This window comes from Pseudorasbora parva, chromosome 1 (assembly GCF_024679245.1).
Source record: "Pseudorasbora parva isolate DD20220531a chromosome 1, ASM2467924v1, whole genome shotgun sequence".
NCBI classification, from domain to species: Eukaryota; Metazoa; Chordata; class Actinopteri; order Cypriniformes; family Gobionidae; genus Pseudorasbora; species Pseudorasbora parva.
In genome coordinates this window covers 13866984-13888663 of record NC_090172.1, presented here as the reverse complement: position 1 = coordinate 13888663, position 21680 = coordinate 13866984, and the positions used below count along the sequence as shown (strand labels likewise).

At 38.4% G+C, this 21680-nt stretch overlaps 1 protein-coding gene across 32 annotated transcripts in view; it reads right to left on the bottom strand.

The window, feature by feature from the left end:
- The window catches only part of LOC137049274 (adhesion G protein-coupled receptor L3-like), a 425717-nt gene that overhangs the window by 44652 nt on the left and 359385 nt on the right, over window positions 1–21680 (bottom strand). For 22 of the 32 annotated variants that reach the window (XM_067427809.1, XM_067428692.1, XM_067428735.1 and 19 more), the window contains 5 exons: window positions 14798–14974; window positions 3810–4019; window positions 1056–1276; window positions 395–461; window positions 192–283 (listed from right to left, as the gene is read on the bottom strand). In XM_067427809.1, coding sequence (XP_067283910.1) covers window positions 192–283; window positions 395–461; window positions 1056–1276; window positions 3810–4019; window positions 14798–14974 — 767 coding nt within the window. The remainder of the gene's footprint in view (window positions 1–191; window positions 284–394; window positions 462–1055; window positions 1277–3809; window positions 4020–14797; window positions 14975–21680) is intronic. The other 10 variants (XM_067427986.1, XM_067428486.1, XM_067428759.1 and 7 more) reach the window with 1 other exon arrangement.

The window sequence follows — 21680 nt, the reverse complement described above, 5'->3', positions numbered from 1 at the left end:
ACCACAGGCTCCACCTGTCAAAGAACCCGCCCTAACAGAACAAATACGCCAGATGTCTCATAGACCCCATCTCCAACCCTCTGAGAGATTCAACTTTCAGACTCCACCCACCACCACAGGCCCCACCCTTCAAAGGTCCCTCCCTCCAAAGAGCCTATCCCACAGGCTCCACGCAATACTGTCAGGCTTACTTGATGTTGTCAAGGCAACCAGAATCTGGCTTCAGGATGGCAGTGTGGTGGAACATCTTGTACAGCGCAATTCCCAGGAAGATCACATTCAGCTAGGAAGATCAGAAGCACAGGATTAGTTGAGAGTTCACACGTGAGAGCAACAGATTGTGCAACATTGAATGTTTTGAATGTAGTTTTTAGAAAGCATCAGAGCTTGTTACCATGATGATGAGTGTTGCGGGGCCTATAAAACTCCAGATGAAATAAGTATCTAAACGCAACCAGCATCTGAAAACACGAGAAAGAGATGTCACTCAAGTTTCATAGCCTCACACACGCCCACGTCTGGTTCAGCTATCTTTGTGGGGACTCTGCATGGACATAATGGTTTTTATAACGTACAAACTGTACATTCTATCCCCCTACACTGCCCCTACCCTTAAACCTACCCATCACAGGAAACATTCAGCATTTTTACATTTTCAAAAAAACATTATTTTGTTTATGAACCGCTGGCTGGTCCCCACAATGTAGGGGACCAAATGTCCTTATGAGGACATTTGGTCCCCACAATTGAATATAAAGGACACACACACACACACACACACACACACACACACACACACACACACACACACACACACACACACACACACACACACACACACACACACACACACACACACACACACACACATAAAGGTAGTAGTACTGCAGGTTGACTCAGAGGTTCTTATGTCTTTTGGCTGATACATGATACAGTTCTTTCAATTATTCAGACTTTAATTTCCGCATCATTAGACCAAACTTCAAGCCTCCTGTGACCACACACACTCATTCAGACTCATTCAGATCATTTGAGTGTGTGTGTGCGAGACTCACACTCTGTCAGTCCCGTAACTGCGGTAATCGACTGCAGCAGAAACGGCCACAATGAGGGCAGGAATGCCGTATCCGGCCAGGTAGAAATATCTCCTGCGTGAATGTTCGCTCTCAAACACCTCCACCAGCATGATGTAGAGCTGAACGCCTTCCAGGAACATCCACGTGAATGCAGACAGGAAGAAGAAATGCAGAAGTGCCGCAAAGACGGCGCAGGCGATCTGAAACGCACACAAACGGTCCCGTGAGGAGGTGTGTTACATGGACATTGATGGATGCTGTTCAGCGACCTCACAAACCTGCTCACATAATTGAAAAATATTAAATAATAGGTTTAAAGATTATGAATCATGCATGATGTTCCTGCATTAGTCACACACACACTGAACGCTCTCGCATTAAATCTTTATGTGACGCGCGCACACACACACCCTCTTGTGCCATTTCATCCTCTCATAAACTAATAAAAACATGGAGTCAGCTAATGTAAACATCACATGTCCAAATATGCCATCTTCCCAGAAAGAGCCGTACATCAAAAAAGTAGCATTTTATGAGATAAAAATTAATACAAAATAAGGGTGCTCCGGTCAGGATTTTTGAAGCCGATCACCGATCCTCAATCTGCCAATACAATTACCGATACCGATCTATTTGAAGCCTTCTTTTTATCGTGTAGAATAATTTATAGGGATGCTCCAATTAGTATTTTTAAAGACATCCAATCAGGGCCTGAGTTAATTTTTTTAGAAATGGGGGGAAATTTGATCATGCAGTGCATTTTTGTTTTTAATTGTTGTCAATAGCAACAAGCCTGATTTCAAACTTCTCTGTAATAAAATAAAAACAAATAAACCATTTACAAGCAGAAGCATAAACAAATCAAATAGAATAAAGAGACTATTTAAACAAAGAGTGCTTTAAATTTAGTACTGAGTTAAGAAATACTTATTAAATGATAATTTAATAAGGAATCAAAATGTAAAATATTATTGGATGGTCTTCCCTGAATAAATTAAATACAGATTAAGGTTACACAAGTTAGTCATTCAAAAGCGAGTGTCAAAAAAGAGTGTCAGTAATGTTAATCAAACAATGGCATTTTTCTTCAACCGGCCCCTGAAGAAAAGTGTGTTGTGTCTGTTTAAGTTAGTCATCCTTGTCAAAGTGTTCGCCGGTTGAAGAAAAATGCCATTTCGTGGTCGAAGACGGGTGCAACCACTGTGAAGGTAATGTAAACTTTATTTATCCTTCCATTTGGGCACACACGGCTTGAGGAAAGATGTGCAATAATAAAATCATCATGCTTTACACACACGAGGCTCCGCCTAACTGGACAATTTTCCTATTTTTTCTGGCTACACGGAGTTCCCACAGGACTTCAGCGCAAGACTACAGCTAGCCGTCTAACACACTGTTTAGGTGAATTTAAACAATGGCTAAGTGGCTAAACGCATCTCGTTGTCATGTAAGGGCCCTGTTCATGTTGGACAGACATTTTAATTGCATTTTGTGTCTGTTAAGAGGCACAAATTACGTTTATGCCCCCATAACTGCCGTTTTAGCTGAGTGGGGGCTCTGGCTCCGTGTTGTAAGCACCAATCCGGTTTATTTTCTATAGACTGTACTCACAAAGGTATAGCAATCAAGATTAACTTAAAAATTCCCTGGAGCTGTCCTTTAAGCACAATTTGGTGCTCACAAGCTGTTTGTGAGGTGGCCTTGCGTGTGTGTGTGCATGAATAGGGGAGCCTCTAGGAGAGCGTGCAAATTATCTCAGTACAAACACTGGCAAGAGAGAGTAAAAACAAAAGAGCAAACAATACATTTTAGTGACAATACGACACTGTCTCAATTGCGCACGTGACAATTCCTGTCAACTGTGAAGCTCGCTTATAGTGCAGACGCGATGAGGCTATGTGAAGCATTTGTACATTTTAAAGGGTTAGTTCACCCAAAAATGAAAATTGTCATTAATGACTCACTCTCATGTCATTCCACACCTGTAAGACCTCCGTTCATCTTCGGAACACAGTTCATGATATTTTATATTTAGTCCGAAAGCTTTCTGTCCCTCCATTGAAAATGTATGTACGGTATACTGTGTATGTCCAGAAAGGGAATAAAACATCATCAAAGTAGTCCATATGACATCAGTGGGTTCGTTTTTGAAGCATCGAAAATACATTTTGGTCCAAAAATAACAAAAACTATGTCAATAGTTGCAGTCTAAGAACGCAGAACGCTTTTTGTTATTTTTGGAGGAACAGAAAGCTCTCGGACTAAATATGAAATATCTTAATTTGTGGTCCGAAGATGAACGGAGGTCTTACGGGTGTGGAACGACATTAGGGTGAGTCGTTAATGACATAAGTTTAATTTTTGGGCGAACTAACCCTTTAAGAGGTAAAGAGAGGGAGCGTGCTGTGATTCAATCTTGCTGTGAAAAATTTATAAATTACTATATGAATTCTAAACTATACAAATTACTATGAATAAATATGAATCGTACCTCACCTTCAGCTTTATAATTATTTTACCTGCACTAGACAGAGATTGAGACGTGCCACTGCATGTCATGCCATACCTCTTACGGCAATCGCGCAACTTTACGTGTCGTCAGCAGGATATCGGTTTATGAGATCGACCTTTATCGATCAATCTTCCCAAAGCGATTATAGGCAGCCGAACGGTCGGAGCACCCCTAATACAAATACAATAAAAGGATGATTTGTGTGTGTGTGTTAGTCGTACAGGCTGGTCTACGCGGTTGATGCCGGTGAGGAAGAGCGTTTCAGCGATGAAGAGCGAGATGCAGAGGTTCTTGTGAATGGTGTTCCTGTCGCTCTGGAGGCCGCGGAAGAAGCAGAAGGTGAAGATGCAGACGAGCAGACAGACCAGAGACAGCAGGATGCCCACCCACGTGATGACGTCCAGCAGCAGATCATGCACAGGGTCTGCCGGCTAGAGAGAGAGAGACAGAGATAAGAATGTTTTCACATTCCTTTGAACATGAATATTACAACTGGATATAAAAATATCGCTGCGAGCAGCAATTACAGGACCCAAGCAGCAGATACACAGCGACGCCATCAAAGTGTCTGATACAATGTATGAGAGCACATCAGAGCAATGATTTCAGACATTTACGCCAGGATGGGCAGTCGATAATATTATAGACCCTCACTTTTTTAAATCAGTATTTTCTTTCAGGTTAGACTTTCCTGAAAAAAAGTCATAAGTTGTCATAAGTTGTCAAAATTCAGCTTCACTTCCAGCCACGGCTTGCCTGTAAGGGTACGTGGGGTTAAAATATTCATCCAAACACATAAACCTCTATATAAACTGAATCAATAATAAATTGTGTTCAGCATTGTGCAACATATTTTTCAGATTTTAGACTATTATAAGCTGTATGTGAGCAGGCATGACATGTATTACAATAACCAGGGGCCCTATCATACACCGGGAGCAATGCAACTATTTTAAAGCAACTGAAAATGACTGCCTCATTGACCAACTGAAACCTGGTCTAAAGTCGATAGCTCAGTATTTTTGTTATACGTGCCTATAGGCGGGTCCACAGTACACGTAATTTCTGCTTATTACACACACAAAATAAAAAAAGGAGTCCTATAAATGGAGAAAATGCATTATTTCCGCTCGCAAATTCTTCCATGTTAATAGCGAATCCGCCATGGTGAAAGCACAACTGGCTTTTAAAGGGAAGGGGAGATAAGAATCTGATTGGTTTATTGCACGGTACAACTCTTTTGGACCATGAGCCTGCAAGCCGACCGTTTTTTTCCATCGTTAAACTTGCAAAACTGGATTCGATGAGACCAAGCACATTAAAATAGGGCCCTAGGTGGGTGTCTGAGCTCTCCCCCATCTCTACAACGCTTCAAAAAATTTTGCTTTAATTAACATCTACCGGGGCAGATTTCTGACTGCCCTGCATAATTTTCAAATTACCTTACATAAACCTTGCTTCAGTCCAAGACGATATCAATTAGCATCAGCCTTGTTTATTAGACTGCACCAGGTCAACAATTCGGCATGTCTGGTCTTCGTATGCGGAGTAGCGAATCATATTCATGAAAGTATAAATATAAATAATATAAATATAAAGTGCCACTCTTAGGGTGAATAACACAACCTCTGAGTCACGATTACCAGTGAAGATTTACAAAGATATAAGAACATTTTGCATGACTTCTACTTAATCAGTAGAAGACATTCAAGTTTCCATTCAATATACCACAGTGAATAAATAAAAAAAATAAAATAAAAAAAAAATAAATAAATAAATAAATAAATAAAATATAAAGAGTGCCATGCAGCTCTTCCCACCGACAGTATATCTTTTTCTAACACACAAATGTAATTAGTTATTTTTTGTTAACATCTTAATAAAAAAAATATCTATAAAAAAAATCTCTGCACAGTTGCTCAGTAGCTACCAACTCCTATATGTTCAACTTCTATATGTTAATAATCCTGCAGAAACATCTATTGTGTATTTTTATCTGTTTTTTTTAAGGCAGTAACCGTGTGTGACTGAGTTTGATTTATTAGCCAGCCGCAGTTTAAGCTCTCAGATCCTGCAGACGGCAGTCATTGATTCCCCATTGTACTCTCTCTGTAGGGTCCCTACGGAGGCCGCACAGCCAGGGGAAAAGAGCATAGCTGATATGGGACGCATCCCAGAAGACTTTGAGTCTGGAAGACCGGATGTCAGCACTTCTGAAGAACACAGCACATGAATATTTATGAGTGCTGCATAGGTAACAGTACACAGCTTATATGTGCCTGTGTGTGTGTGCCCCAGAGGGCCGTTGAACACATAACACATCACTCTTCCTGAGGCCCACTCACCCTTGAGCGCTATATCTCCTCTACATTCAACACGCAGTGAGTGAGTGAGAGAGAGTGTGTGTGTGTGTGTGTCAGTGCTGTAAGTAAATCAACAGCTCAAGCCTGCTCAGCAGAATCCACAGTAAGGCCTCAGACTTTATAGAGTCAACGCTGAGCTAAAGTAAATCTACGTGTCTATAAACACACACATACACACTCACATGTGTACATCTAGAGTAGGACTTTTTTGACAAGTTAAGCATCTTGATATATAATGACACATTATGAAAGCTGAACATTTAAAAATGTTATTTACTTACTAAATGTTACTTTCCATTTTTTCCAACTATTTGTGTCAACAGTAGAAAATATAAACCTAATATAAAAAGCAGGGGTATTCATTCATAATTATTTTTATAATTATATATATATATATAAATTCTATGCTTTTAAAAGCATACTCCTGCTTTTTATATTAGGTTTTTATTTCCACCTTCAGCATTTTTTGTTTGTGGTTAAGCCTAAACCTTACACAATTTTTTTTGTATATCTCAATTTCTATTTTTCTGGTCTAAAATGCTTTAAAATGCTGCTGCTGCTGTTGTTGTTTCAAAACAATGACTAGCTAAAAATGTTCAAGCAAGGATTTCTGTTCTGTTTTTCTATAATAAAAAAAAAAAACACAAGGAATGACGATTATGCATAACTAGAACAAAATTGATTCACTAATATCTTGAGAAAAATAACAGCTTTTGCTGTTAGAAATGATAATAAAAGAAGGAGCGAGAAGGTTTCTACTTTTGTGATCTTCACCAACCTTAAAAGCAATTAAAAAAAACACATTCATCACAATATTGATTAAGTTTATATTGTCAACAAAATAATAAAATATATAGTAAGCATTTGCTATATATCATCCAGCTCTAGCACAGAGACACAGATGAGCAATCATGAAACACACACACACGGAGGTGATGGAGCAGGTGTGTGATTAATAGCGCTCTGCTCACTATCAAACACACCAAGAAAAAAAGGAAAAGAGATCAGTGTGTGTGTGTGTGTGTGTGTGTGTGTGTGTGTGTGTGTGTGTGTGTGTGTGTGTGTGTGTGTGTGTGTGTGTGTGTGTGTGTGTGTGTGTGCGCGCATGTGCACTTCCGGATTCAAGATCTGGTAGATTTATAACCCGTCTGGATTCTTCATCCCCTCCGTATCAGTTCACGTCACTCAGAAAACATACCAGTTCAACAACAGAGCTGTTCAGTCATAGCCTGGATGCCAGCCGAACTTAGCCCCGCCCACACATTTTTTAGGTTGGGCGGTTCGGTCTGGCCTTGCTCCATAGATGAGTAATTTTCCCCAAACAGAAACTGTTCAGACCAATGAAATCATCAGGGCGGGCTTTAGAAGATGACGGACAGATGCGGTAACAGACGGAACAGTAACGTAATCATGCACGTCATCAAAGAGGCTTGGATTATATTTGTTCGAATCCTAAGTGGAGAGCTTGTTTGTATATAAATTCACCATCACAATTTATCTTAGAAATGATGATCATGTTGGGTAAGTACTTTGTGTATCATTATATTTTTTTTATTTTTTTAAAACACCTGCAAAGATTGTGTATACCAGCCTGATTTCAGCGCGAGTGGAGACGGTTGCCAAGTTTTTACAACAAACCCCGCCAACTACTAGCCCTAAACAATAGCTTCTCGGGGGGTTGAAGTTTGGGGGGTAAAATGTGTGTTATTTTGGCAAGGTTGCCTGCTAAAATTCGCACTCATGGGTCTATATATCACCATAACAGTGGCTTAAACCCGCGAACATAGAAAACAACCTGTGGAAAAAAATGTGGACTTGGCAACACAGTGCAGTTGAGCTCTGTTGACATTTGACAATTTGTCGCTTCGTTGCTCTGATTGGTTGTAGGTCTATCTAATTGAGGTCTTTCCTGGTTCGGTTGAAACACGCCCCATAATCACAGCCCAATGGAGCAGTTTCAGACTCATATTCTGACTATAATTGAGTATGACCACATCAGGCTAGTTCAGTCTAGTGCTGAGAAGTTTCTATAAATCAGTTGAATGAAATTAAAGTTTCACTAAACCAGTTAAAACATCAACAACAACCACCACCAGCAGTTCACTTCTTTTTTTCACACCATAACATGTTCCCGTCAACAAACATTTCACACTCAATTGTGCACTCATATAGCGATCACTCAATAAAAAAATACACATAATTCAGAAAAAAACATTGTAGGTTATACTTTATTTTAAAGGTGGGGTAAGTGCTTTCTGGTAACAGTTGTTGATATTTCAAATCACCAAAACAAACACGCCCCTACCCCAAAAAGGGTCTCGGCTCTAAAAAACCAAACCGTTCTCATGACAACTCGATAGTACACAAGCATGACAGTCCAACTAACAACATATTACAATTATGACCAGATTAGAGTTATAGTGATCACAAAAACACAAACTGTTCTCATGAACAACTCAATAGTACACGAGCCGCGACAGTCCAACTAACGACAAATTACAATTATGTCCAGATAAGGTTTATACAGATAGATCATGAAAAGAGGACACAAACATACAGTATATTAGGAGTATAGTATCTTAATTTTCAGACACATTTTGTGAGCTGACGCTTGAAACTGACACTAAGGAGATTTAGATGCTCCATACGGTGTGGAAATGAGCGGGTCTTTATCATCGCTGAAGTGAGCGACAATATGATCGCAAATTAACAAAAAAGTGAATATGACACACTAGCATATTCAAGCAAAAGCCAGCATGTATTAGTTCTCGGCTAATGTCTGTAATGCGTGTCGTGTGTTTTGAATAATGACGTGCACTGAGTGCTCTCTTCTCACCGTCAATAGTAGACACGCCCCTTTACCAGCTGATTGGCTACAAGTTTGTTATTGCACTCGACCCGAGTCCGTTTTGTAAAACGGTTTTGAAATAACACTTACCCCACCTTTAAGGTGTCCTTGTTACAGTGTAACCATACTTTAAAGAAACTGAGAAATATGAATTAAAGGGATAGTTCACCCCAAAATGAAAATTCTGTCATCATTTTGTCACGCTGACTCAGTTATTCCAAACCTGCATACATTTCTTTGTTCTGCTGAACACAAAGGAAGATATTTGGAATACATTTTGTAACCAAGCAGATTTTGGCAGCCACTGACTACCACAGTGGGAAATAAATATATACTATGGTTGCTGAGATCTGCTTGGTTTACAAACATTCTTCCAAATATGTTAAAAAATGTTCAGTAGAAGAGTGAATAAATGATGAATGACCCATCCCTTTCACTATTACACACACTCTCTATTGGTTTAGGGTTAGGATTAGAGTTTTAGATTTCGTTGCATGTATTTGGCTACTAAAGTAACTACATCTATAACAAGGACACTGTAAAATAGTGTTACCACATTTTATTCTATACTGTAAAAAATGCAAATCTTTAACTGAAAATGTTTTAGTGACTGATCACATCTAAATTTTTCAGTTGGCCAAATGTAATTTCTGTGAATTTATGCAATTTAATTCACAGAAATTAAATTTGGCCAATTGAAAAATTCAGATGTGATCAGTCACTAGAACATTTTCAATTGGAGACCTGATTATGTTTTCATTTTTTTACAGTGTACATGAAGAAAGTCACCCATGTTGAGATCACATGACCTGCTGTGCCATGCAGTGAAGGTTTTACTAATACTAAAACTACTAATTATTAAAACATGTACTTTATTTAATAAAGTTTAAGCCAGTGTTCAAAGCGCATAAACATTAAAATACACTAGTTTGGGGTCAGTAATATAATTTTTTTTGTTAAGAAATGAATGTATTTATTCAGCAAAGGTGCAGTAAATTGTAAACAAATGTATAATATTACAAAAGAATGATATTTTTTAACTTTCTATTAATCAAAGAATCCTGAAAAAAAGAGTATCACTGTTTACACAACAATATGAAGCAGCACAACTGTTTTCAACATTTAAGTAATACAAATGTTTCCTGAGCATCACATTTTAGAATGATTTCTGAAGGATCATGTGACACTGAAGACTGGAGTAATGCCTCTGAAACATTTTAAAATATATTCAAATAGAAATCAGTTATTTTAGAATACAATCATATTTTACAGTACTGATTTTACTGGTGAGAAGAAGAGACGTCTATCAAAAAAAATCTACATATCTTACAGCCCTCTGAAGCTTCCGTCTAGTCATGTAAAAGTAGTAGGAGGAAGATTTTCATCTGTTGACAGCTGCACTTCTGGAGGAATGTTAACTTTGCTTTAGTTTCGGAGCAGAATGAATGAGTTGAATGCATTTCAGTGACACTGTGTCTTTCATAAGGCCTTCAGAACAGTAAACATGGGCACACATCTGTGCAAAGCCTCATTAAAAACGCATTCACACACATTTCAGCTATGCAGCAGTCAGTGTCAGAATTCCAACAGTCCTCGCTTTCTCAATCTCATGAGTCATAATTCTGTCATATTTCACACACACCTCTGTGATGAGAACATGAGATATCCATGACGACCAGCGGCCCTCCTTTAAGATTGAAGATTGGATGACAACATTGTCCCCCGACTCAGGATCACACGGCATCACCCGGCCACTCCAGTGGTCTCATTGTGTCCATTAATACACTTCTCGCTATCACTGACACTGCTGCAGCCATGGCAACAACAAAACACTCACCTGTAAGGATTTACCCACTAAATCTCTCTCTCGTTCACCAGCAATTTGAGGGTGAAACGGAGCGGACAGACGGATAAATGCATGACTGAATGAACCCCATTTAAAGGCTATGCAGGGCTGAATAAGTGAGTGTATCTATACGCCTGAAATAGGTGTGTCTTAAAGGTTCTGCTGTATAATATATTTTTGCACATATCGGTGCCTAATCTGGGCAACAATGCAAAATCTGTGCAATTTTTTTGGCCAATCCTGTGCAATGCAGTTTGGCAGTTCAGGTAATGTGATAAAATTGAAAACATTTTTAAAATTAGTTTGTAATTTTTAGTTTGTTTTTGTTTAGGGCTAGGCTCAGGCTACAAAATTTTTTTTTTCTTCACATTTCGGTGCCTGATCTGGGCAACAATGCAAAATCTGTGCTTTTTTTTTTTTTTTTTTTTTTTTTTGTGCGCATAATCTGGACAATTCTGTGCAATGCAGTTTGGAAGTTCAGGCAAATGTGATAAAATGTAAAGAAAAAAAAGAAAGAAATACAATATATTATTTTAGTATGTTTTTGTTTTAAATATTTATCTTGTAATGAATGTTATTTCAGTTCTACTTTCTGCATATGAATTATCAAATGCCTTGAAAGACAACAATATACAAGTACTGTAAAAAGGATTCTCTCCTCTCATCAGACCTTACTGTACAGGAACTATGAAGTTGAACATATAAATAAAATAGTATAAATAACAAAAATAAATATATATTTTTTCTAAATCTAATTAAGTGCAAACAATAAGTGCAACCATAATTAAAATACTCTCTCAATATTCAAATTGCAAACAGAGAGCAGAGCTAAGAGGTGGTTAGGTTACAACTACACAGCCCAGCCTAAGATGTAGTCCAGCCTGGACTACACAGCCCAGCCTAAGCTCTCTTTACAAGAGGTAAAAACGATATGAATACTGTTCGTTTTCTCACACAAACCGCTCGTTTCGTGTCTTAGGCCATCAGTGTGTACTTACAGTGGGGGATTGTTTAATTTGGACTTCTCTGTGTATGCTCTTTGAGGTGGTGACCATAGACCTGCATTATGTGAGGCACAGGTTTGTCATATCCACGTTTGACCTCAAAGCATATAACCCCCCCCCCCCCCCCCCCCCCCCAGCTAATATTGCGTGGCACGAGATCTCTTCACACCCCTAGTTTTAATATTATAAAAATGGAACTAATGTGTCAGAACAAACACAAAACACACATCATTGTTGTCAACGTTGAATCCGGGTAATCGTGGAACAGTTCTGTCGTCATCAGAGATTGTTCAGCCGCTCTGGAGAGTCAGATGTCTGCTCTTGAATCGCTCTCACAGTACTTTGATGCCATACGCCTTACAGTGACAGTCCCAATTTCTAACCGGATCAAATGCTGATCGTTCTGTGCAGTGCTGCATGAAGTGAAAAAATGGGCATCACTGCCCTAAATGTCTCCATCTGCACAATTCGTTGATGGCTACTTCATGAAGTGACTCACACAGTGTAAATTAAGGATATTTTATTTTAAACATCAGGAACTAATGTAGACCTGCAGTTTTCCCTTCTCACTTTCTAATCAAAACGTCTGTCAGTGATCTACTCCTCTCTCTCATTCTCTCGAGTGTCATGGCTGTCGATGGCGTTCCACAGGGCCGCTGAATGAGTCCATTGTTCCATTCGTCAAAATGTCTTTCCCCCACTCATTTTTCACTGTTTGTCACTCCTATTAATTGTCCTTCCCTTGCTTTTCAGTTTCTCTCCAGGTCTGAACTTCGGCTCTGAATGGAAAATGTAAATTACGTTTTTAGACTAAATGCACCTGGCTGAGGCTCCATCCCAAGCAACCCCACGCCTGCTAGACGAAGAAAACAAATCCTGCTGGCAAATGTTGCTCTCGACAACACAGAGAACAACAGAATTCAATAGAAGAACAACAAAACGAAAACAGTCATATGGCACTAATAGGTGATAATTTCGAAAGCAACTTACAAAAACTCAGAAGGCACCAAGCTGTATTTCAGACGTATCATGTTGGCCATTAAAAACATGCTCAAAATGAACAAAAAGCAACAATAACAATGCATTCTTAAAACAACACCGGTGCATGTGTTCGTTTGTTCAGTGTGTATTAAGTCGCTCAGCTGGGAATCGTCGTTGATCATGGATCATATGCAGAGATAAAGACCGCCCACCCGCTGATCTCCCACAATGCACCTCACAGCCTGGAGTCATCAACAAACAATAAACAGTCTCCACAGAGATCTGCTCCACATCCACCTGCCTCAATCAAACACACCTCGTGTCTTTCTTCTGATTTTTCAGAGCAAAATATATTCAATCCATTCAATTTTAAATTTGGAAAACAAAATACATTTTGAATAAAATATATAGTATAAAATAGAAAATGTTTAGTTCAGTACAATTGACTTCTGCAATAATGTCTTCTTTAAAAAGAGACCAGCAATAATTCTGTATTCCAAAAAGCTTCAATGAATTACAACCATTTAAGATATATGTAAAAAACAAAAACAAAAAAAAAAACATAAGATTGTAAAACTAATCCATATAAATTGAGCAGTTTAGTCAACATCTTCTGATGAGGCTCAATCACGGAAAAATTAAAAATTCTATTTACATTTAATATTGATCAGTGAACATAAACAGAAACTCAACCAAACCTGCTTGATTTGCTAGAACAAACATCATTGGTTCTTGCTGAAGCTCAAACATGCTGCATAACATAAGAAGGAAACCTCATTGGTTCTTGTCTAAAGCTCAAACGTGCTGCGCAACACAAAAATGAACCTCATTGGTTCTTGCTGAAGCTCAAACGTGATGCGTTACACAAGAATGAACCTCATTGGTTCTTGCTGAAGCTCAAACGTGATGCGTAACACAAGAATGAACCTCATTGGTTCTTGCAGAAGCTCAAACGTGCTGCATAACACAAGAATGAACCTCATTGGTTCTTGCTGAAGCTCAAACGTGCTGCGTAACACAAGAATGAACCTCATTGGTTCTTGCTGAAGCTCAAACGTGCTGCGCAACACAAGAATGAACCTCATTGGTTCTTGCTGAAGCTCAAACGTGATGCATAACACAAGAATGAACCTCATTGGTTCTTGCTGAAGCTCAAACATGCTGTGTTACACAAGAATGAACCTCATTGGTTCTTGCTGAAGCTCAAACGTGATGCGTAACACAAGAATGAGCCTCATTGGTTCTTGAGGAATCTCAATTGAACATGCTTGAGATTGCGTTTACCACAACTGATGTAAGAGTTGATGAATGTTTATACGTGAATAAAAGCCTAAACTCCATCTGTTCATTATATAAGGTAATAGAGGAAATTTGGACTAAACATCGCAATTCATATGGATTCATTTTATGATTTCTTTATGAACTTTTTGAAGCATCAAATTGGTAGTTATGAAGCTGTTAAATGGAGGGACAGAAAGCTCCCAGATCTCATTAAAAATATCTTCATTTGTGTTCCTAAGATGAACGAAAGTCTTTTGGATTTGGAACAACATGAGGGTGAGTAATTCATGAATTAAAATTTTTGGGTGAACAAACCCATTAACAGGATAATAATATATATTTACATATTTGAGGGGTTTTCCTAATACTGTTATTCATTTGTAAAATCGTGCATAATTGTTGTAATATGTAAATTGTTGCATTGAAAATGGTTTTACAAACTATTTACACTCTGATCGGCTGTGCCGGATCATTGCCTCAAACAATCACACTTCACATGCTTCTTCTGATTTCCTCAGAGCAAAATCCATTCAGCTCCTCTAAACATATCGGGATGATTTAGATTATATAGTTTACATTTTCTTAGAGTGGATTGCTGGTTTCCTCCTCGTGAAAATCACATGCTTGTAAGAAGAAACACTTTAACAGTACATATTTACATATTTGGAGGTGTTTATAATAATGCTATTCATTTGTCAAAAACTGCATTGTTGCAATGTATAAATTGTTTCATTGAAAATCTGATGGGCTGTGTTACATCATGCAATGTTTCAATGTGCGGACAGATAATTTGTCTTTGGAAACATCTTCACAACATTTCACTCGAAACAGTTCAGAACAATGCTGATGTTTATATCTCAGACAGATGTGTTTAAAGGGCCACTACCTTCACGTCCACATGAGCCATAAGCACAGCAAAGTTGGTCAGGTGTGTGCAGGAGCAGGTGGTGTGTGTCCGGTTGGTTCCCAGCAGCCGGCAGTCCTGCGTGGACCAGAAGCCTGTCATACTGCGCTTCGAGTAGCTCCAGAATGAACAGTTGGGGTTGAAATTCTCCTCTGACTGCTGGAGGAGGAAGAAGAGCACATTGCATCAGAGAGGAAACGAGCAGAACACACGAAATGGGCAATAACAAGAGTTACACTCAGGGTCCAACATGAACAAAGAATTCAACCACCAGAACTATTATATTACTGATCATGAAACTGCAGGATGGATGACGATGAGATTGGATGCGCCGCATAAACACGTCCTACACCGACATCAAAAGTGTTTTCTTTTGAGAGAAATGAATGCAAGGATGCTTTAAATTTACAGTAAAGGCATCTAAGACGCTGCAAAAGATTTCTATTTTTAAAGGGTTACTTCAGCGATTAGCATATGGCTTTCTATCAGTAGAAACCTGGAGTATATTCGAGTATACCCCACATGAACGCAGTGGAAAAGTGATCTAGTCACAGTGATCCAGTAGCGGTGGCTTTGGGAATGGCCTCGTAGGGCAGCGCAGTATTCTGGGAATTGTTGTCTTTCATCCCCATGAGACAAAAATACATTTGCTGTCTTATCTCAGTCTAGAAATCGGTCCTTAACATTGATAATAATCAGACCACTTTAAAAAATGCTTTTCTTGCTTAGTATTTTTGTCTTGATTCTAGTCCAAACATCTACAAATTCTTAAAACAAGAAGTATTTACTAGACAAGCAAAAGTAATTGTCTTGTTTTGGGCAAAATGAGTTAAAATTAAGAGAGATTTTGCTTAAAATAAATGAAAATAACTACCAATGGGGTAAGCAAAATAATCTTGGTTAAAAACAAAACAAGACTATTTAGCTTACCCCATTGGCAGATAATTTTGCTTATTTTACTTTTTACTTGTTTAGTAAACGTTTCTTAATGTAAGATTTTTTAAAAATATTTTGACTAGAAACAAGACAAATACTAAGTAAGAAAAGCATTTTTTTCGCAGTGAAATGTTTCTTGAGCTGCAAATTAGAATGATTTCTGAACAATTATGTGACACTGAAGACTTTCAGAGGAATGCTGCTGAAAAGTCAGCTTTGACATCACAAGACTAATTTACATTTTACAATCTATTCAAATAGAAAACAGTTATTTTGAATTGAACTACTGTATCCCCCCTAATAGTTTAAAGCACGTTCACACCAATCACAATAATTTTATAGATAAGGATAAAGATATAGTTCTAAAAATCAACGATACCAGTTGAATCTCTTTCAGAACGATCCCCCCCCCCCCCCCCCCCCAGGCTGATGAACTCAATAAACAATGACAGCGAGTCCATTCTACTTTAAAGAGCCCACTTTTTTAAGTGGCAGATGACAAACCTACAGAGCACACTTAAACTAAGCATTATCACTTGATGGTGTGAACTAGAGACCTGCACGTCTAATCATGAATCAATCCGCTGATTCATAACCGTTCTAATCTTTGTTTGCGGATTGAAAACAAACACGGAAGAGAAGTCAATGCTGAATAAAGTCGTAGTTTTTGAAATTTTTGGACCAAAATGTATTTTTGATGCTTCAAGAGATTCTAACTAACCAACTGATGTCACACATGGACTTTGATGATGTTTTTTTCCCTTTCTGGACATGGACAGTATAGTGTGTATATAATTTCATTGGAGGAACAGAAAATCTCTCAGGCTAAATATAAAATATCTTAAACTGTGTTCCGAAGACGAACAGAGATCTTAAGGGTGTGGAATGACATTAGGGTGAATCATTAATGACAACAATTTCATTTTTGGGTGAACTAACCCTTTAATGTCTTTAACTTGATTTGGTCAATTTGTACATGTCAAATGATTATTGTGTTTTACGCAATTCATAAAAATTAACCAGTTTAGAGCATGCTATTTATTTGCAGATTCTAGTTGTATTTGGTGCGTGGTGGGCATTGACTTTGGACCCTGTTCACACTGGAAAAACGAATAAATGTTTTATCTCACATGTTTATCATCACACACCGTTAACCCAGTAGAGAAAACATTCTCATATCTCAGTCTGGTCAGATAAGTTCAAAGACTTCATTTGCTCCCTTTGAGCGATTTTGAAACCAATTCCAGACGTCCTTCAGACCAGCAGCTCTGGGTAAATGAGATGTTTCTGAGTTATATGAGCTCGCTGATCTTCACCCACGCTGAAATTATACTAATCTAGAAATGGGCCATCAGGTGCCCAGCGGAAGGAAGACTTTAATATCACAAAGACGTTCACACACACCCACACACAGACAGACACAGACGCAAGTATGGTTTACTATCTTTGTAGGGACTCTCCATAGACTTAAAGGTCCCGTTCTTCGCGATTCCATCTTTCAAACTTTAGTTGGTGTGAAATGTTGCTGTTAGAGCATAAATAATACCTGTAAAATTATAAAGCTCAAAGTTCAATGCCAAGCGAGATATTTTATTTAACAGAAGTTCCCTTTCAAAGCCTACAGCGAACGGCCGGTTTGGACTACAGCAGGAAGTGCAGGGATGTAATGACGTCACTAGAACCCTTTGTTGACTAACCCTCCACCCACAAGAACACACAAAATAGGGGGCGTGTTCTTGTTGCTCTCCAACGTGGAGAAGAGCGCGCATTCAGCGCTTGCATCTCTCCGTTATGGTAAGAGGCGGGACCTTTCCGGGCAAAGTGGGCTAAGCTGCTGTCCAATCACAACACGGGAAGCGCTGGCCCAATCAGAACTCGTTACGTGATTCTGAAGGAGGGACTTCATAGAACAAGAAAATCATCAGGCCGTTTTTAGGACCGAGGAAACAGCGCTGTACAGATAAGTAAATTGTGTGAAAAATACTGTTTTTTTACACGCGAAACATGAACTCATGTTATATTGCACACTGTAAACATAATCAAAGCTTCGAAAACACGCGAAAAATGGGAACTTTAATGGTTTTTATAGTGTAAAAACTGTATATTCTTTCGCCTTACACTAACCCTACCATCACAAAAAAACATTCAGCATTTTTTACATTTTCAAAACAACTCATTCTTTATGATTTATAAGCTTACTTCCTCATGGGGACCTCAATTTAACACACACATGCACGCAAGCACACAGGATTTTAAGAATCTTTCGTCATGCTTTAGTACGCTTATTTTGATGTGCTGACTAAAATACTTATTTTAAATGTAGCGCTATTCAATACATAATTCAATACATTTAATTTAATTATATCTGCAAACTATATGCACATTATACTGTAAATGTTAAAAATGCAAAATCTTCACAAATGTGTAACTAAAAAAATATTTAAATGCATGACACACAAGTTTCAATAGATATTAGATTAAAGTAGATTTTAGTTTACTATACACGCTTGTCAGTTTATTCAGCAGTACACTTTAACCATATTTCAAAAGACAATAGAAGTAATCATTACAATAGAATAAATTTAATATAAAGGTGTACTGAAGTGGCAATACGTTCAGCTATAAATTAATATAAATGGGGGAAAAAAATGAAAATTTTGAAAGTCTGTGGAGTGGATTAAAAGGGGTGGTTGCATGCGATTTCCCTTTTTTAACTTTAGTTAGTGTGTAATGTTGCTGCCTGGGCATAAACAGTATCTGCAAAGTTACAGCGCTGTAGATATTGTCTTTTAAAGTTATGACAGTTCATTGCCAAAAAAAACGGCCGGTTTGGACTACAACAAGCTTCTTCCCGGGTTGGTGACATCATTAACCCTTGCTATTAACATAAACACTGCCCCCGCGAGCACGCAACAAAGCGGACGAGGCCGAGTCGCAGTCATTACGGAAGAGAGAGCTGCTGCAGTAGGCTAGAGTGTTGCAGACATGCCATCGAAACAAAGTTATTTTCACCGCAAGTGCACCACTTCTGTGTTCAGCCTTCCTCGAGATGCTGGACTTCGGGAGCAATGGTTACAATTTGTGTTTAATTCAGTTCCTGCTGATTACAATAAATTTAGCCATCTGTGCTGCACATTTCACGGAAGACAGCTTCAAGAATCTTCACAAGTTCAATACTGGATTTGCTCAAGGCTCATACTAAAAGATGAAGCAGTTCCCACATTAAAGGCAGAAGCTGCTGTTTAGAGGCCAAAACCTTTAAGTACGTGTCTTTTAAATGTGTAGTTTCTGTGTGTGTGTTTTGGTTGCATCAAGATCAACGCAGTTTGGCTACGCTAGGCAGTTAACTAAATTGTTTCATACTTCTCCAACAAACGGCTACAAACACCAACAAACTTATATGTAATCACACACGCGAACATTGTTTATTTATTTATTTTTGACATTTCAGTTATTAGTTTACAACGTTTATTGTGTTTGACCACATGCTATTTCAGTTACAGTAGGGCTGGGCGATATGGAGCAAAACATATATCTCGAACCCCCTAAAAACAACAGCAAAAACAAATATACCAAATACCACAATTTTTTTTTCTTTTTTTGAAGTGCAAAGTACAAAGTGCAAAGTACAAAGTTTCATGTTTTTTCTCCTGGAAAGGAAACATTTTTTTTTTTTAAACTCCCTGATTACATAAATAATAATAATTTAACTGTAAAAGAAAATAAATAATACATATAGCCTTCTTTTCATTCATTTCATGCTTTCAAAAGATGAATCAAAGACTCTTAATCTTACACTTAATAAAAAGTAAACAGTAAGCATTCTGCAGAAAGATGGGGGCATGACCGAGATATAAATAAAATGATTTTGTCATAACACCACTTCCTGTTAAATTTCTATCAAAATTCAAACAGTAGATGTCGCACTCTTTACTAAAGCGTGACTGAGCGCCTCATCATGCGGATCATGCACACATGAGCCGATATTCACTTCTTTTCCAGTTACAGAACGAAATATGAATGTCAGAAGGTAGGCTATATGATAGGCTTAGGGTACAGCACAACTTACAGAAGAGCACTGTAGGACCCTCGGGATGTCTCGTATTTCCCTCTTGGTTAAAACGTGAATAGATCTATTCATCATAATCCCGTGATAAAGCCAACAAAATAATAATAATAATGATATTGCAATCATTTTTAAATGTTTTCAAATGATATGCGATCATTTTGACATTTTAACCGAAAACCATGCGATCAGTTAGACACAAATCATAAACTGACATGATTGTGACCGCGTCTCGCACCAATAGTGTCAATCACCTCAGACTGTGGGTAAAACTTGCGATTTGAACTATGGTGAACATTAATATTTCTTTATGAATTTTAGCAAGCAGTTGTGTTAGAAGGAATATCATGGTCTCTAAACTGAGTCTTGAACAACGCACGCGCTTGTCAGCATGATATATAATCCTCACCTGCTGGCTGTGAACGCCGCCGTGTTCAATGAGACAACACGCGAGGGGAGGGGGAACAAAAGCAACGAGGCGGGAAGCGCGCGAGCACAGCACAGAGAAGGCAAACAAGCAAAGTGGCGGAATCAGAATTAAATATAAACAACATATCGATATACGATATGTCCAAATCCATATCGAGTTAAAAATATCTCGATATTTAAAATATATCGAGATATTTTTAACTCGATATGGATCGCCCACCCCTAAGCTACAGTCATGCAAAACACGTTTGTGTTTCATTTGGCCACTGCAGGTAGACTAGTAGAGGCATGGTTAGGTTTTGTAATGGGCTCATAATTGTTTATTTTTTGCGAAACATATTTGGTTATATTGATTCTACGATAAAAAAAAATTGATATGGCAATGTTGACGCCATTATTTACACCGCAGATGTGACTTCTGCCTGTAATGGTAAGGGCCGTGGCGTTTCCAAACAACCTTGGCACTTCAGCCAATAAAAATACACAAAACTACATTTGGCCATCTAACCAATCAAAGACCATTGCGTTTTTCCGAGGGATGGGCTTCATAGAAGCAGGAAGCAAACGAGCCGTTCAAAGGACAGTGGAGACAGCGGTGTGGAGGAAAGGTAAAATATGAGAAAAATACGCCGTTTAAAAAAAATAAAAAGTATTAAGACATGTTATACTGCACCCCATAAACACAACCAAGCTTAGAAAAACAACATGGAACCACCCCTTTAAACTTTGTAAAAATTAGTTAAAAGAAGCAAAAAGTAAATCACCCTTACTGGTGACTGATCAAATATGCCAAAAATCTATCATAAACAGAGACACAGGGCGTCAGGACATGCAGAGCTCTAGCCAATTCAATTCTGTGGAAATCTGCAGAGTTCTGTGGATATCGCTCTCCCGTGAACATCCTCCCACACATGCAAACAGGAAATCAAGTTCCCTGGTCTTTCAACCTGTTTAATCACAGCTGGAGGCAGAGTTTCTGTGTGTGTAATTTTTGGGTACGTTTCAATAAAGTGGTTGGATGAAAAATAAATCAGGCATAAATGCTGGTGGTGTGACTGAGGGACCCACTGTTAAAGCGACCATTTATTCATCACCTCCTCATCTGAGTTATCCAACCAAACAATCACACACACACATGAACACACACAGACACAGAGTATTTTTGTTTTTGTGACATATGGGGACATTCCTTAGGCGTAATGCTTTTTATGCTGTACAAACCCTATTTTCTATCCCCTTACACTGCCCCTGCCCCTAAACCTACCCATCACAGGAACATTCTGCGTTTTTACTTTCTCAAAAAAACTCATCCTGTATGATTTATAAGCATTTAGAAAAGTGAGGACATGGCCAATGTCCTCATATTTCACCCTGTCCTTGTAATGTCATTATACACATTGTTGTGTCCTTATATGTCACAAAAACATGCCCACA